The sequence below is a fragment of the Solanum pennellii genome, chromosome 7 (assembly GCF_001406875.1).
Source record: "Solanum pennellii chromosome 7, SPENNV200".
Classification (NCBI taxonomy): domain Eukaryota; kingdom Viridiplantae; phylum Streptophyta; class Magnoliopsida; order Solanales; family Solanaceae; genus Solanum; species Solanum pennellii.
The window spans coordinates 10100854-10116334 of NC_028643.1; the positions used below are offsets into that span (position 1 = coordinate 10100854).

Consider the following 15481-nt stretch of genomic DNA (forward strand, 5'->3'; position numbering starts at 1 on the left):
CCCCCCCCTATTATAAAAAAAGATTATATAACAAAACAAAGAAGAAAAACAAAAAAAAAAGGAGAGGAACGAAAGAATCAGAAAGGAGAAAGGGAGAAGAGGAAAAGAAAAAGAAGAAAAAAAGAGAAAAGAAAAGAAAGAAAAGAGAATCAGCAAAAGACAAAAAAAAAGAGAACAAGAGGAACGAGAAGAGCAAAAAGAAAACAAAAAGGGAAAGAAAAAAAGAAAGAAGAAACAACAAAGAGAACTTTTCATTTTTTTTTCTGAAGAACACACGCACAAAGAAAAACACAACTAAAAAATAGTGGAGTTCGAGGTTTCAAGTTCGTGGTTCCTAAATTCTTTCTTTTCGTGAAATAATTTCCACAAGAGGTAATACTTAATTTTATTTTGTATTGATTTTATGTCATGATAATGCGAGAATGGATTACAATATATTGAAGTTGTTAAATTTCGCATGTGTTTAAACCATTAATATTTATTGATGTTATTATATGAAGTATGTTCAAATGTTCATATCAACTTTATGTTTAGATCCGTTGTATAGTTATATTTAGTGTGAACCGTGATTTATTTTATATTTAAATAACCCATAGTTTATTTTATATTTAAGTAAAATTATTGTCCAAGTCATTTTAATTTTTAATATTTAGTTTATAATGATAACATGTGTAGCTATTATGTAAATATGTTAATTTTAGTTAGTAGAATTTTCGTTTAATGTTAGTGACGTAAAAAAAATCGAATAAACATGGAAGAAGAAAAAAATATAATAATAATAAAAAGAAAAAGGAAAAGTTAAAAAATAAAATGTGAGAAAGAATATAATAAAAAAGGGGAAAAGAGAAAACAGAAAAAAAAATAGAAAAAGAAATATAACAATAATATTAAAAAAAACATGCAATTGAAGAGGAAAGAAATTTTTTTTTGAAAGTTTCTTTGTCCAAACAAAAAAAAAATTAAGTTGAATAATTAAAAAAAACAAATAAAACCTTGAAAGTATAAAAAATAATAATAATAACAATAAAATAATAATAATAGTAAAAGATGAGAAGGTAAAAAAAGAAAAAAAAGAAACGAAAAAAATAGAATAAAAATAAAATAATAATAATAACAAAAGAAAAAGTAAAATAAAGAATATCTTATTTTATTCGGCGTTGTTTGATTTAATTTATATGCGTATACATATTTTTAATTAAAGGGCATAGATTAATAAAATAAGGTAGTTTTTAATATATTTAAATAAATTAAATAATGAGGGTAAATACATTTGTTTTAACAATAGAATATTCAAAAAATTAGTTTAAGTCATAAAAGTCCATAAAGTGACCGTGCTAGAACCACGGGACTCGAGGGATGCCTAATACCTTCCCATCGGCCAATAGAATTTCTTACCCGAACTGGTTCACAGACCAAACAAAGAGTCATTTCCTTTTGATTAGGGATTAAACAAAAAAGTTGACTTGGAACACCGTAACTCAATTCCAAGTGGCGACTCTGAAAAAATTAAAATAATCCCCTAATTAATAACGTCACTTAAATTGGAAAAACCCTTATGCCGCTGCGCGAAAAAGGGGTTTGACAGTTAGGGTTTGCGATGCAGTTGAGAATACAACTTCCAAATATGATGTTCAAAACAACACTACAATGGAGAAGAGAGAGGCAAGGTTGAAAGTAAAAGAAGGCCACAGAGTTGATGATATTAGAAGTGATGAATTTTAGGAAGATATGTATAGAACATTCGAGGATAAACCTGTTGATATTCCTGACGATTGGTTGCAAAATTCATTCGTCCCACAAGATATATAATACACATCAAAATATATATTTACCAAAATTACATGTAGAAGAATCATCCGTATTTAGTTTAAAACCAACATTAGGAGGATAATGTACTAATTACTACTCTATTAAATAATTAAGTTCCTCTATATAGTACTTGTAATATTCTAGTCAAAGAGGTAAGATTAGTATCAACAATATAACATTTGTTTACTAGTAATAGTAACATAATTAGTGTATAGATTTTGTATACGTGGGCTAGCACACGTAATTAAGTTTTGCTGACAGATCAACTCAAAATAAAATAAACCTTTGTTTGATTCAAAAATTTTCTAAAGTATTTTGTTTACTTTTAAAGTTTTAGAAAAGTATTTAGTAAATGTGAATCCAAATGTCTCAAATGCAATCAATATGTCTCAGATCCGGATAGGACTAGAATTTTAGTAACCATCAAATGCCATTATTAAATCCGCCAAAAACCAAATCAAACCATCTCATAATCAAAATTTGAAAATTAAACTCACTGTCTAATTAAAAATACAAAATTTGTAAATTACCATTTAAATTAACAAATGTGAATAATTTGAAAATAAAAAGAAAAAAATAAATTAAAGAGACTTCTCAAAATTAAGCTGCCAATGTAAATATTAAAATCTTTAAATCTTTCTAATTTTGAAAAAATAGAGGAGTAACTGTGAAAGCCAAACACCTATTTTATATATTGAATCTTAATTTGTGGACGATTTTAGAAGAAATAAACAATAAGAGAAACAAAAAAAAAGGAAAAAGGATTAAAAATATCTTTCAAATCTGGTTTATTGTTTGACTTTATCCTCGCCGTCAAAATAAAGTTAAATTTATCCCTCTCGTGAGTAATTTCACCAAAATTACACCTCATGAGACGAGATCTCCAAAATCAATCTAAATTAACCCAATTATCCTAACTTTTTAAAAAACTCTTATTCCCTTTTTTTAACCCAATGACCCGACCCCTCTAGGATGACCCATATCCCATTAACCCAATTAACCCAATGCTCATTTTACCCATTCTCTCTCTAATCTCCTTTTCTACATCGATCTTGCTCAACAAATTAATTTTTCGCCAACGAAAGGTATGATTTTTGGATTTTAAGTTGTTTTTTCTCAACATCTCTCTTTCGTTCTTCCTGCAATTGTTCTTTCAACATCACTCTTTTGTTCACCTCTATTTTTCTTCTCTAGAAAATGTCACAAAATAGTTATTCGTCTCAAAGAAAAAATATTTTTGTGGTTTGGTGGTCAAAATATTGATTTCGAGTATTCCATCTAATCCGTAAAGAAAATTTTTTTCGATGTCCTCGTCCGAATGTAAGTATATAAATTGATATATTGCTTTTGTTGAACTGATTTGGTATTTCTTCATATGAACTGATTTTGTATTTATTCGTATCAACTGTTTTCGAGTATTCTTATGACAATTTTCTTCATGTGGATATTAGGAATGGGAAGACCAAGTTTTTTCTGAAGTAGCTTACCTACGTAATTTAGAATCGTCGTCGAAAGATGTCAAGATGGAAATGAATAATTCAAAGATTGAAGTGGAGAATTTAAAGATTGAAATGGAGAAATTGAAGATTGTTGTGGAAAATTTGAAGATAAAAGCAGGTCATTTGTCGGAAACAATTGGTACGTTGAAAGCATCGATGATTTGGTATTGCAAAAAGTTAGGACATTTAAAGAAAAATATCACAAGATAAAAGTACAAAGTTATGATTTCATGTTTTCTTTTTGTTGGATTTTAGTTGCATAAACGACTAAGTGACTTCCTATGTTAGTGTTTACTTTCAGCATCAGTTATTAGTGTTTAGTGATTTAGCATTAGTTTTTAGTGTTAGTGTCTTTTGTGGTGTTGGTTTCCTTTTTGCTCTTCATTTTGATATTGTAATCGAAGGACCTTTTTTTTCTTCAATTTGGTGTTGTAATGGAAGAACCTTTTTGTTCTTCATTTTGGTGTTGTAAAATGAATAACATTTTCTACATCTAAGAGACATTTTGAGACAAATATAAAACTTCTGTAAGTCAAAGAGTCTCAAGCGAGTGACTTGAACGAAGATCCTCCTTCCCCGCTTTTTAATTGGTTCGGAAGAGGACCATATGTTATCTACATTTACTGATCGTTGAATTGGAGAACAGAGTAACTGATATCTCCCTACTTATTATTGTGTATAATTCCTTCTTGATTCTGAAACTCTTGCTATAATAACATTTCGAACTGAATTTAGTTGGTAATTTTAGTAAGTGAGAGATTTTTGTGTTTAGGTGTTGGAGGTCTGGGACTTTTTCTCTATGTGATGAAAGTCACGTGAAGCACAATAAAGAAATCGTAGATAACGTTTGGCCCCTGCTATTGAAGAAGCAGTAAGCAAGTAAATGATTGTGGTACAGTGTTAATATCTAGATTATGCACAACTATTGATGCCTATTTCCTATTATCTTTTTGCTTTATCTACAATTTGTTAGTCTCTAGATTATGCAATATTTACCCTACTTTTCCGACAGAAATTATTTCCATGCTAGAACTCGATCACATTAATTGCCATATTGATCACTTAAATGAGATTGATGATCAGTTAACAAGTCATATCATGATTTGACATAGTTTTCGATTCATCTTATGCAAATATTGTTAACATAATTGTACCAAGTTTGATACATTAACAAGACATGACAAATAGTTTTTGATTTAGCTGATGCAAATACTTTGATTTGCTCTAAGTGCTTCATAACTAACCTTGTCACAAACTCAAGTCTAAATATATCAACTTAGGCAAAAAGCTAACAAGAGAAACAACTCCAGCATCCCCATTTCCATTGCCTTATATGAACTTCTCATATATTGCAAATGGGCTACATTTTAGTCCATGTAGCTGCAAATGTCTCAGCTGCAAATATGGAAAATGCAATTTTTGCATCACAATGCACATGCATTGAATAAATTGAAAACAATACAAGAAAATTAAAATTTCACATCCTTTAAATCTCACATATTATTGACAAAAAAACTAATTTGATAAAAGAACTGATGAACACTTCATATATTGACAAAAAACTGATTTGAACATAGAGAAGATAGTTTAGTACTTACCCCAAAAGAAGTTAGTGCAAAAACAAAAAACTTTTAAACACATAAACATGTATCTCAAAAACATACAACAAAATAACAAAATATTGTCTTTATTACTGAACTTGTTATTGTTGTGCCTTGCCATTACCCTTTTTTGTCTTATGTTTTTCCACTCTTGATTGCTCCAACATTCTTCCAGTAATGTATGCATTGTCCTTCCATGTAAGTCCCTTTGGTTCATACAAGTCATTTGGTACACTCGGACCATCTCCAAGAAAGTTGATTCTTCATGATCATGTAGGTTGTGCCTGTTTCTTTCTTTGTTGGATTCTAGAATTAACTCTGAAAAATCTCCTGGCTTCCATGGCATGTCATCCTCATCATCAAGACCAAATTCTTCATCTTCCTCTTGATCCAGTTTCAGATCCATTCTCCTTTCATGTAATCCTTTTCGGTGCATAGTTTTCTGGTAAAGTCAGTCCATCACAATCAAAGTTGATTGTTCTTGATCTAGTATGTTGTGCTTGTTTCTGTTTTTATTGGATTCTAGACTTCAACTCTGAAAAATCTTCATCTTCATTTGTTGCATAATCTTGAGTAGGTTGTGGCGTTGTCAAGGGGAAGTCCTCCACTGTTACAGCAATTGGAGAACTGTCAAGGGGAAGTCCTCCACAATCTTGAGCATGCTGGATACTCAAAATCTTCTTCATAAATTAGTGTCCTATGCCTCTCATTTGTTTGCTTTTTCCCCTTGTCACATTGTTTATCCATCTAATATAAGAAAAAAACTATTTCATCTTCAAAATATCACAATACTGACAATACCAGAAAAAATTGTTCAGCCTTCTTACGTTTTGCTTTTTTTTTTCTTTAACTGTCCAGCCTTGGAGAAGCTTTCATCCAAGCCTTGGTTCATCTAAAAAGATGAATTTTTGAAGATGGATTACATAGCAATAAGTGGGACAATTGTAATATTAGAAGTGAAACAATTACACAAAACTAAAGCATGACATTGTTAAATATGTAAGAACTACAAAAAAGATGAATTTTACCTTTTGCTTCTACTTTTAACCTGTCCTGTATTTGAAGTGCCTTCTTCACGATTCTGATTAAACTGATAAAATTACAAAAAAGTCACAATTACAGAAAAATCACAATTACAAACAATAACTAAATTACATAGCAAATGAAATGTTTACCTTATGAAAACCTCTTGCATTGTGTCCAGGAATCCCACAACATGAACATGTCATTTTTCTCCCTCTTCGTGGTGCAACCCACTCAGTTTGTCTCTTAAGTGCTTCATCTTTATCTCTTTTCCTATTCATTCTAGGTCTGCCAGCTAAGTTTACCAATTCTAGTGGTTCCATTGCTTGTTCTACTTCAATTTTCCAGAACTTTTGACCAGCCACTAATTGTAGCTTACAATGGTAAGTCAAAAGATATGCCTCCTTAGAGTACCACCAGTGAATCTCTACAAATGGATCAAGATTCTTGTAAAGAAGAGCCCTGATTGAAAATGGGGACATGGTATTCCAGTAAGATCTCATATCCTACAGGTGCATTTCTTATCTGCCAAATTGACAATGTGTCCGTCATTTCCTTCACTTACCTCATATTTCCATTAAAATTTAATTCACACACATTAGCAATCTTCAAGAATTTATTGTACATTTTAATAGTTGTAGGACTTCAATCACAATTCCAAGTCATCAGTTCATCTTCATTTTCGACAACTTGATCATAACTTTGATTCTTATCCTCAAGCATACCAATTATTGGCTTGTGTCTTGCTTCCAATATCCAAGATTTGAATGACTCAATCAAATTATTTTCCATCGTATTTTTCATGCAAACAGTATCAAAAAATAGTATACATCAAGTTTGTATTGGAAAATCAACAAATGGTCTTTTCCTTCTTCAGACATTTGCTCTAATGTCTTCAAATGATCATCCAACTCCTCTTTGTATATGCTCCATGCACACCACCACAATACCTTAGTCATCATATTAGATCTCTTACCTTTTTTTCTCTAGTTGGTCTCTATGTGCCTCACACAAACTCTGTGCATAGCATTAGGTAAAATATTTGTAACAATTTCAATTAATCCATGTTTACCTGTCATAAAATACATACAAGACAAATGAAAATACATAAGACAACAAATAAAGATATATAAGATAAAGATATTGTAATAATGAATAAAGAAGAATAAAGAAGTGACAGACATGAATATTTACCTTTTACGTATCAGACATGAATGTGATTCCTTCTCCACTGTTGATGTTTAGAGACTTCTGAAGTTGTTTCAAGAACCACACCCAAGATGTCTTGCACTCTCCGTCCATAATATCCGAAGCAATAGGATAGAAATGGTTCATTGAGTCTTGACCAATAGCAGATAACAATTGACCTTTAGTTTTACCCTTCAAAATTGTTCTGTCCAAGCCAATTAAAGGTCTAACCCATTCTTAAATCCATTCTTCAATGCGTCAAAACAAATATACATCCTAATTTTTTTTTTACATCTTCTAACGCATTTCTTGAAAACTTAAGGACAACATCAGTTCCTTCATTAGTCTCTTTTAAAGCATTTGCATATCCAACAAGTTTCTTATAATCATCACAAAAACGACCTTTCATTTCCTCCAAAACCAGTCTTTTGGCTCTCTTACACTTTTCAAAATGAGCATAAATGTTGGAAGTAGTTTTCATATCAACTCTCATTTTCTTTATCTTGTATTTGAAATTAGCATGCAAATTCTCCTTAAAGTAAAAGGTCATTGTAGTTGCACTAACCTTATAGTTACCACATGGATCCTTGCATTTATTATGCTCTCCTTTCAATGTTTTCATTCTAACACTAGCAGCATTCTTTTCACCATAAATTAGACATATAAAGTTGCATTTGTCTTTGCAAACAACCCTAAGTCTTTTTCTGTCACTTTTTTTAATGGTTAAATTATAGTCATTTGTCAATGAATGCAAACTAATATATCTTCTAGCTTCAGCTATATCCTTAAATGTCATTGACTTGTGTAAATCCTAGTAATCACACAAGCTACCATCAATTACCCTCCACCTTTCTTGTGCAAGAACCTCCAATTCTTCAGAATTATAATCGTAGTTATCATTGAAAGTATTACTATCATTTTCAGTACCATCAGAAGGATAAGCAGTAGATACATTATCAATAACTACCAGTCTCTAACATTTTGATTATATTCTCAACATCAACATCTAACTCACTATTATCAATAAGAAATAAATTAATTACATCAAATTCATCATTAATAAAGGACAACAATATCATAATCCCCTCATCGCCTTATATTTAATAGAATTTTCAGAAGGGACAAATACTATCAACTCTTGCACACCCATATAGCTTAATATATTAATGTACTCATTAGTAATATCTATATAAGATAAGAGATCATAATCATAACCTTCTCATTTGTGAAAATGTTTCCTCTCATAGATCAATTTGGGCTCTCTTTTCATTCCCAAGCATAGTGAAATACTAGATCAACCAAAACCATTTTAGGCAACCTAAGACACACAAGAAACAACATTAACAACTTCCAAAAGCATGAATGAGACAAAATAACTAAGAAGGGAAAAACAGAACACATAAAAATGCACACAGTCAAGTCACACAGAGACAACATTAAAAACTTCCAAGAACAGCAATAACATTAACAAAACTCCTAAAAAGGCACGCAAAGACAACAAGGGGCCACGTTCAATAAGAATAAACATTAACAAACTATAAAAAAATAAACAAATAACTAAGAAATTTGGAGTAAAAGGACCACATTCAATCAAGAATTTTCCAATTAAATATTGTGACTAGAAATCAGCTCATACTCAATAACTTCTCCAAAACCTAAACCACCTCCTCCAAATTCATACAATATCCTAAAACCTATCCACAAACCCTAAATCGTAAAAAACAAACAAATAACTAACGAATCGTGAACTTTTAGATATAAAAAGATAAATTCTGTAACATCTCGTAACTCGAAGTAGCTAGTAATAAGCCAAGAAACTAAAAATAATCACTTTTGAATAGAAAGGAAAAAATCTGAAAAAATTTCTAAGTTTAAGAAGTGAGTTATAGTCATCTTCAAACGGTCGTAACTTCTAGCTCAGGATGTGTTAGAGGTAGTTCTTGATATGGTTGGAAATTACTTGGAGAGATCTTTACAAAGCCGCTGAGTTTGCGCATTTTCGATCGTATGAGGGAGATATGGCTGTCGGAAGTTGGGTTGTTGAAGTGAGGGGAATCCAATTCCGAATTTAAGGAAGGGCAAACTAGTCTTTTCACCACTTATTTACTAAATTAGTATTAAGGTTTTATTAGGGGTAAAAATAAGCCTTAAGTTTGTTTTGAAAAATTAAATTCACGCTTAGGGCTTGGAGAAGAGAGAAAAGAAGAAGATAAGGGAGAAAACTCAAGAATTCGTCAAGAACGTCAAAAACTTCGAGTGGATTTCGTCGGGGGTGATCCCTATTAAGGTATGTGTTGTGCTAGATTAGTTCATCATCACACCAATTTTTTCAATTTAGCAATTATAAGTCGTTTAAACGTAAAAGGTGAAGTTCTTGAAGAAAAATATTGAATTCTCTTTGATTGAATTATTGGATGCCTGTTTTTGTTTGATTCTAGTTTCTCCGAGTTTTTTTTTTATTGAATCCAGTGGGTATTGAGGTTACCAATAGTCCCAAGTGTTTAATGAAATAATTAAGGACGTTTGAAGGGTTTAGAGTTGAAAAATTCGTCAGACGCACATGGGCAAGGCCAGGCGCGTCGCGCGTACAGTGCGCCAGAAACTGGCCTCAGTCACATGGGGCCTGGCGCGGCGCATCACTAGTGCGCTAGAACCAAGCCTCAGATAATAAAGGTTGGCGTGGTGCGCCTCGAACACGCCCGAGTCGGCGTTTTTTGCCCAATTCTCGTTGTTTATCTTTAAGTCCTTCTAAGGTACATTAACACCTTCCAATGATTGTAATTACTTCGAATGATTTCTAAACACCTAGAAATCATCGAAGAACATCAATCATAACCTTGAACCATAATCCAATTCAAGGGAAGTTAAAGATCAACGTCAAAGAAGTTAAGAGTCAAGTGTAAAGTTAAGAAGTAAGTCAAAACAAAGTTCTTAAAGATTCTCAAGAGTCTTTATTAAACGTTTTAACTTCGTTTTAAGGCTCAAGTTCCAAGTTAAAGTAAAGAGTAAAAGTTGAAGTCTTTCTTTCAAGAAATATAAGGGAACTAAGTATTCGCTAAGAGTTGATTTAAGACTTAAGTTTTTAAGTTATGCAAAGAGTTAAGATATTGAATTCATTTCTCAAAAGTTATAAGGGAACTAAATATTCCTTCAAAAGTTTATAAATGATTTCACATTTAAGTTAAGAGGAAATCAAGATATCCAAAAGAGTTTTGAACAAGAAAAAGGAACATTGGTTCCAAGAGAGCTTTTTAAATGTGAAGTATTGAGCAAATTATGTCAACCCAAGGAAAGAAAGTTGTTTTCAAAAGCATGAGCTAAAGTATATTTTGGGAGTAGTATTGAGCACCGATGTGGGGATGAGATTCATAATAACTCAAGTCTCCATGAAAATCATGTAGCCATCATGGGTATTAACGAGTCATACTTTTTAGATGATCACGTAAATTAAGCTAGTAGATCCACTAAGTTAAGGATTTCTATGCAATGACAAAGTATAGGACAGTTCTGGCAGTGTGAGCAACGTTGTATCACCACTTAGGCTCATAGTGGTGGTGGTCGGTTAGAGAATCTCCCATAAAAACTATATTACTTTCATGTATAAGTAAAGTTGAGTTTGTTATTGCATTTACTTTAACGAACTGAGTTGTTTACACTGTTTTACAAGTTTTATATATATTGCATGTATCTCTATTGTTTTATAGTAAGTACAATAGTTCATGAGTTGAGCAGAGCCAAGGTAAGTGTTTCTTCTTACTCTATTCAAGCTTAAGTTTTGTTAGCATTCCAACTCGCATACTTGTACATTCAATGTACTGATATTAGTTGGCCTGCATCGTGTCATGATGCAGACACAGGTAACAGAGATCAACATTATCCAGCGCCTCGTTGATCCAACAGAGAACTCGAAGTCAGTGAAGAGCCTCCTTGCATTCTGGAGGACACATTTATATGTTTTTCAGTCTTTTCTTTAATTTGGGTCTCTCTTTAATTGCATCCAACAGTGAACTCGAAGTCAGTGAAGAGCCTCCTTGCATTCTGGAGGACACGTTTATATGTTTTTCAGTCTTTTCTTTACTTATAGGATGTTGTGGGATATGTCCCAACATCCATCTGAGTATGATAGAGGCTTCATAGATAGATAGACTATCAAACAGTTTAAGTTTTTGGCTCTCTCTTTAATTGCATTCAGATATTGTATGTGAGACTTAAGTGTCATTTTGGCTAGATATTTATTTGAAGTTATTTTTATGAGAAATATATCTTATATTTAGTTAAGTCTTCCACTGAGTTATGTAAGTCAGGACACGGGTCCGCTCAAGGCCAGCAATGACCATTGGGTGCTGGCCACGTCCAGGTTGTAGGCTCGAGGCGTGACAAAATTCATAACTCAAAAACCTTAACCTAGAACATCAGCACTCATAAATCAACAACTAAAGTAACAAATCGTTAATTTTTAGATGTAAAAAGTCAAACAAATAACCCAAAGACAGATTCCCACACACCCTAACTAACAGATCGTTATATATATCGGTAAAAAGGCAAACAAATGAGTCAGAAAGACAAATACCCACAAACCCTAACTAACTTATCGTAATACATATCAGTAAAAAGGCAAACAAATGAGCCAAAAATTTGGAGACAAATCCTAACTTGTAATCAACAACTAAATGTTATAGAAAGACAAATAATCAAATATGATTTGTTCGATTTGATACTTTGACAATGTTATAGAAAGACAATAATAATAAATCTTACCTTTTCGTTGGCGAAAAATTGATTTGTTGAGCAAGCTCGCCTAGCAAATCAGAGGAAACGTTAATGGGTAAATTTGAGAGAATGGGTAAAATGGGCATTGGGTTAATTGGTAAATGGATTATCCTAGAGGGCTCGGGTCATTGCGTTAAAAATAGGGAATAAGAGTTTTTTTTAAATCGGGTAATTGGGTCAATTTGTGTCGGTTTCTGGGATTCCTTCTAATGAGGGTAATTTTGGTGAAATTAGTAATGGTAGGAGTAAATTTAACTTCATTTTAACGGCGAGGGTAAAATCAAACAATAAACCAAAGTTGGAAGTATTTTTGATCCTTTTCCCAAAAAAAACTTCAAATAAATGGAGACGGATAAATGAAAAGAGAAATTAAAATAAATAAAGTTATAAAAGTTATTTTAATGTAACATTTTTTTTATAAAAATTATATGAAGGGGTTGACCGGAGCTAGACTTCGTCAATATGTTGTTTGTTGGCATTAATTTTATCTTGACATATTTCAGTAATTTGATATATTATATGCATCAATTTTCTTGTACTTTAGGCTCAAATGATTGATTTTGAATACTCAATGACAATAAAGTTAAATATCTTTTTATAGATTATCATTTGTATCTTACACTTTTTTTATGACCCGAAAAGATATATTTTTATAAATGTGATAAAATGAAGCATTGTTATTGGTAGACAATGAACCTCATTGTAGCATCCATAAAAACATTTTTGCTCCTTCACAATTTTTTCACTCACCTTTCATAATTCTTTCTCCCAATTTTTTTACAGACTTCTCAACTATTCTACTTTGTTCACTGTAGTAGTATCCATAAACCTTTAATTTACCCTTATGTTACTTATTCTACCAAATAAATTATAGTGTCAAAAGTTTTATAAATTTTGTAGCAGCACAAAACTTCAAATGTTTTCTAATTTCATAAATAATGTGCATTTATATTAGTATTAATATATGTAACAATATTCACTTTAAGAATTACTCATATCTTTTATTTGTTAGTCTGATTTTTATTTAATACATAGTTGAATAAAAAAATATCAAAATATGATTTAATCTTGTGATATTAAACATGTTACATGGTAAGTTAAAAATTAAAAGTTGCAAAAAGGAAGAAGAAAGAGACGTTATTTTTTAAATGAATTACAAAAAAATAAGACAAACAAATTAAAACACAGACAAAAAAATTATTAAACCCTAAAAGTAAAATATTAAGATTTTTAAGGAGAAGAAAAGGGGAAATTCAAAAAAGATAAAATTGTTATAAATCCATTGAATGAGTGGATAGTCCATAAAGTTAGTACATGAACAACCATCCATATTCACTAGGTTTCATGAACCTTTTTGGATAAGAATGTATCTATTTATTATGATACTTAATATGGTGACTTTTGGAGTGATTTCTCACTCTATAAATAGGGGTGTTCATTGACGATTGTATGATATACAGATGAGACTTACATACACTTGAATAAGAAGAACCTCTTCTTCTATCTATTTCTCTTGTCTTCTTCTCTTTATGATTTTAGTCTTATGAGCTTGATTTTATAACACGTTATCAGCACGAGACTCTAGCCAATTGAGAGTGAGTTTAGTTTTTCTTTAGCTCATGTTTTGGTTGATCTCGTTATGAGAATCAAGATATTATTTGCATAAATAAGGTATGTACTTTCTAAAATATTTTTATGATTTAGAATACAATAGTATTCAGTCACTAACAATTACCAGGAACCAAAGGCATATACTACTATTGGTTAAATTTGACATGATATACATAAATTCTTATATGGAAGAAGGTATAAACTTTTAATAGCATGAGTTTGAATATTATTTTGAAAGATTCAAAGGGTGAGTCATGTTGTACTTCGGTCTATTATACTGTTGGTTAAGGGTAAGACGATGGAGTCAAGCCCATCGCACCAAAAGGGTAGATATCTGGTTAAAGTCCGAATGACATAATAAAAAAAATTGACGGTAAGACGGTAGATTCAAGTTCTATCGCACCAAGAGGATAAGACATCAATCTGAGTTTTGATGCACTATCATGATAAGGATTGGGTTCAAGTCTCTTAGAATTTGGCCTAACACGCCTTGTATGGATAAGACATTGAGTTTGAGTCAATGCACCATAGTGATGAAATAATGATGACTAAGGTTTTGATTAAAAGCCTTGAAATTCGTCATATTGAACTTGCTCCATTTATCGCCAGGATATTATTGTGCCTCCATATGCAAACAAATAGCGTGTTTGAGATTGTCCTTTATGCGGATCAAAAAAAAATATTCTGCATCTGCATAACCAATCAATTTTGTCTTGGATTCCTCGAAATAGAATAAACCCATAACTATGGTCATTCGAGGATATTCAGTCATGTGCTCAACACCATTTCAATGTCCTTTTATCGGGGAGAAACTAGATCTTGCCAATATATTTACTGCAAAACAAATATCTGGTCAAATATTGTTAGCAAGATGCAAGAGTGCCCTGATTGCACCAAGATATGGAGTTCCATCATCAAGAAATTCATCCTTCTTTTGAGATCAAACTGAATCATCATTTATGTCAAGCGATCTCATAATCATTGGGGTACTCAATGAATGTGATTTATCCATATAAAAACGCATCAAAACATATCTGTGTATGCGCACTGACAGACAAATATTTCATTTGTCAAATTATCAATCTGTTGGTCAAGAAAAAATTTTGTCTTACCAAGACCTTTTCATTATTAGAGTCATTCTTTTGTACCCTTTTCTTCCTTGACTATTTTAATCCATATAAGGATTCTTGAAGCTTTATTGAAAAAGTTTCTTTCAAACTCTTATATGCTTCAGATACTTCGATTGTTTCAAGGATTTTCATATAACCTTCATTGTCTAGCTAGACATTACAATTATTCATTACATGCATTCAAGTTTTTCATATGTTGTCAGGTCAAAATAAACCTCATTGCATCCACCAAATAAGAAAACATTTCCAATAATGTCAGAATTTTTGCGATAAACCTTTATGCCCCAACGCACAAACCATATTTCATATCTTACAGTTATACTATCACATAATAAATTATTTGTACCCCACTGACATTATACCTTGATTTATGGACTACCAGTCCAAAACGTCATTTTTTTAAGTGAAATAAAATATACTTGAATTGTGCATTTTACTTGGCCAATCATTTATCTTTCCCACTCTATGACAGATTTGAATTCAGGATCCTCGTCATAATTTATATAATTGAGAGCTACCTCATATCAAAGATACCGTTGACGGTTATTTGGTATCGATTCCAACAAAGACATAACTTATCGAGATTTCTTCATTTTTCATTATTTTCAGGTACCTGAACCTTTTCCGAGGTTTTATGAATTGTTATGTCAATGTGCTCTTTTATAGCACTTGCCTCATTATCATGATCAGATTGATCATTTTCTCCTTCCTTCTTCAAAAAATTCTATATTTGAAATCGATTGGTCTATTACGCTTCCGGCGTATCATAGACTCTGTCCTTCAAGGACTTCACATTGGAGCATTTGCAGCTGAATTATATTATAGGGTCAGTGCATTCATCTGGCAACTG

General features: G+C 31.6%; 1 protein-coding gene and 1 pseudogene across 1 annotated transcript; one reads left to right on the plus strand and one right to left on the minus strand.

Annotated features, from left to right (window-relative positions):
• The window catches only part of LOC114077926, a 13625-nt pseudogene extending 11816 nt beyond the window's left edge, over positions 1–1809 (plus strand).
• Positions 1810–5933: 4124 nt separating this feature from the next.
• Positions 5934–7670, minus strand: LOC107024828. The gene is made up of 5 exons (XM_015225777.1): positions 7423–7670; positions 7134–7325; positions 6498–6575; positions 6085–6394; positions 5934–5999 (listed from the first exon to the last, which is right to left on the minus strand). The coding sequence occupies exons 1-5, from the start codon at positions 7668–7670 to the stop codon at positions 5934–5936; spliced, it is 894 nt and encodes a 297-aa protein (XP_015081263.1).
• Between the last annotated feature and the right edge of the window lie 7811 nt (positions 7671–15481).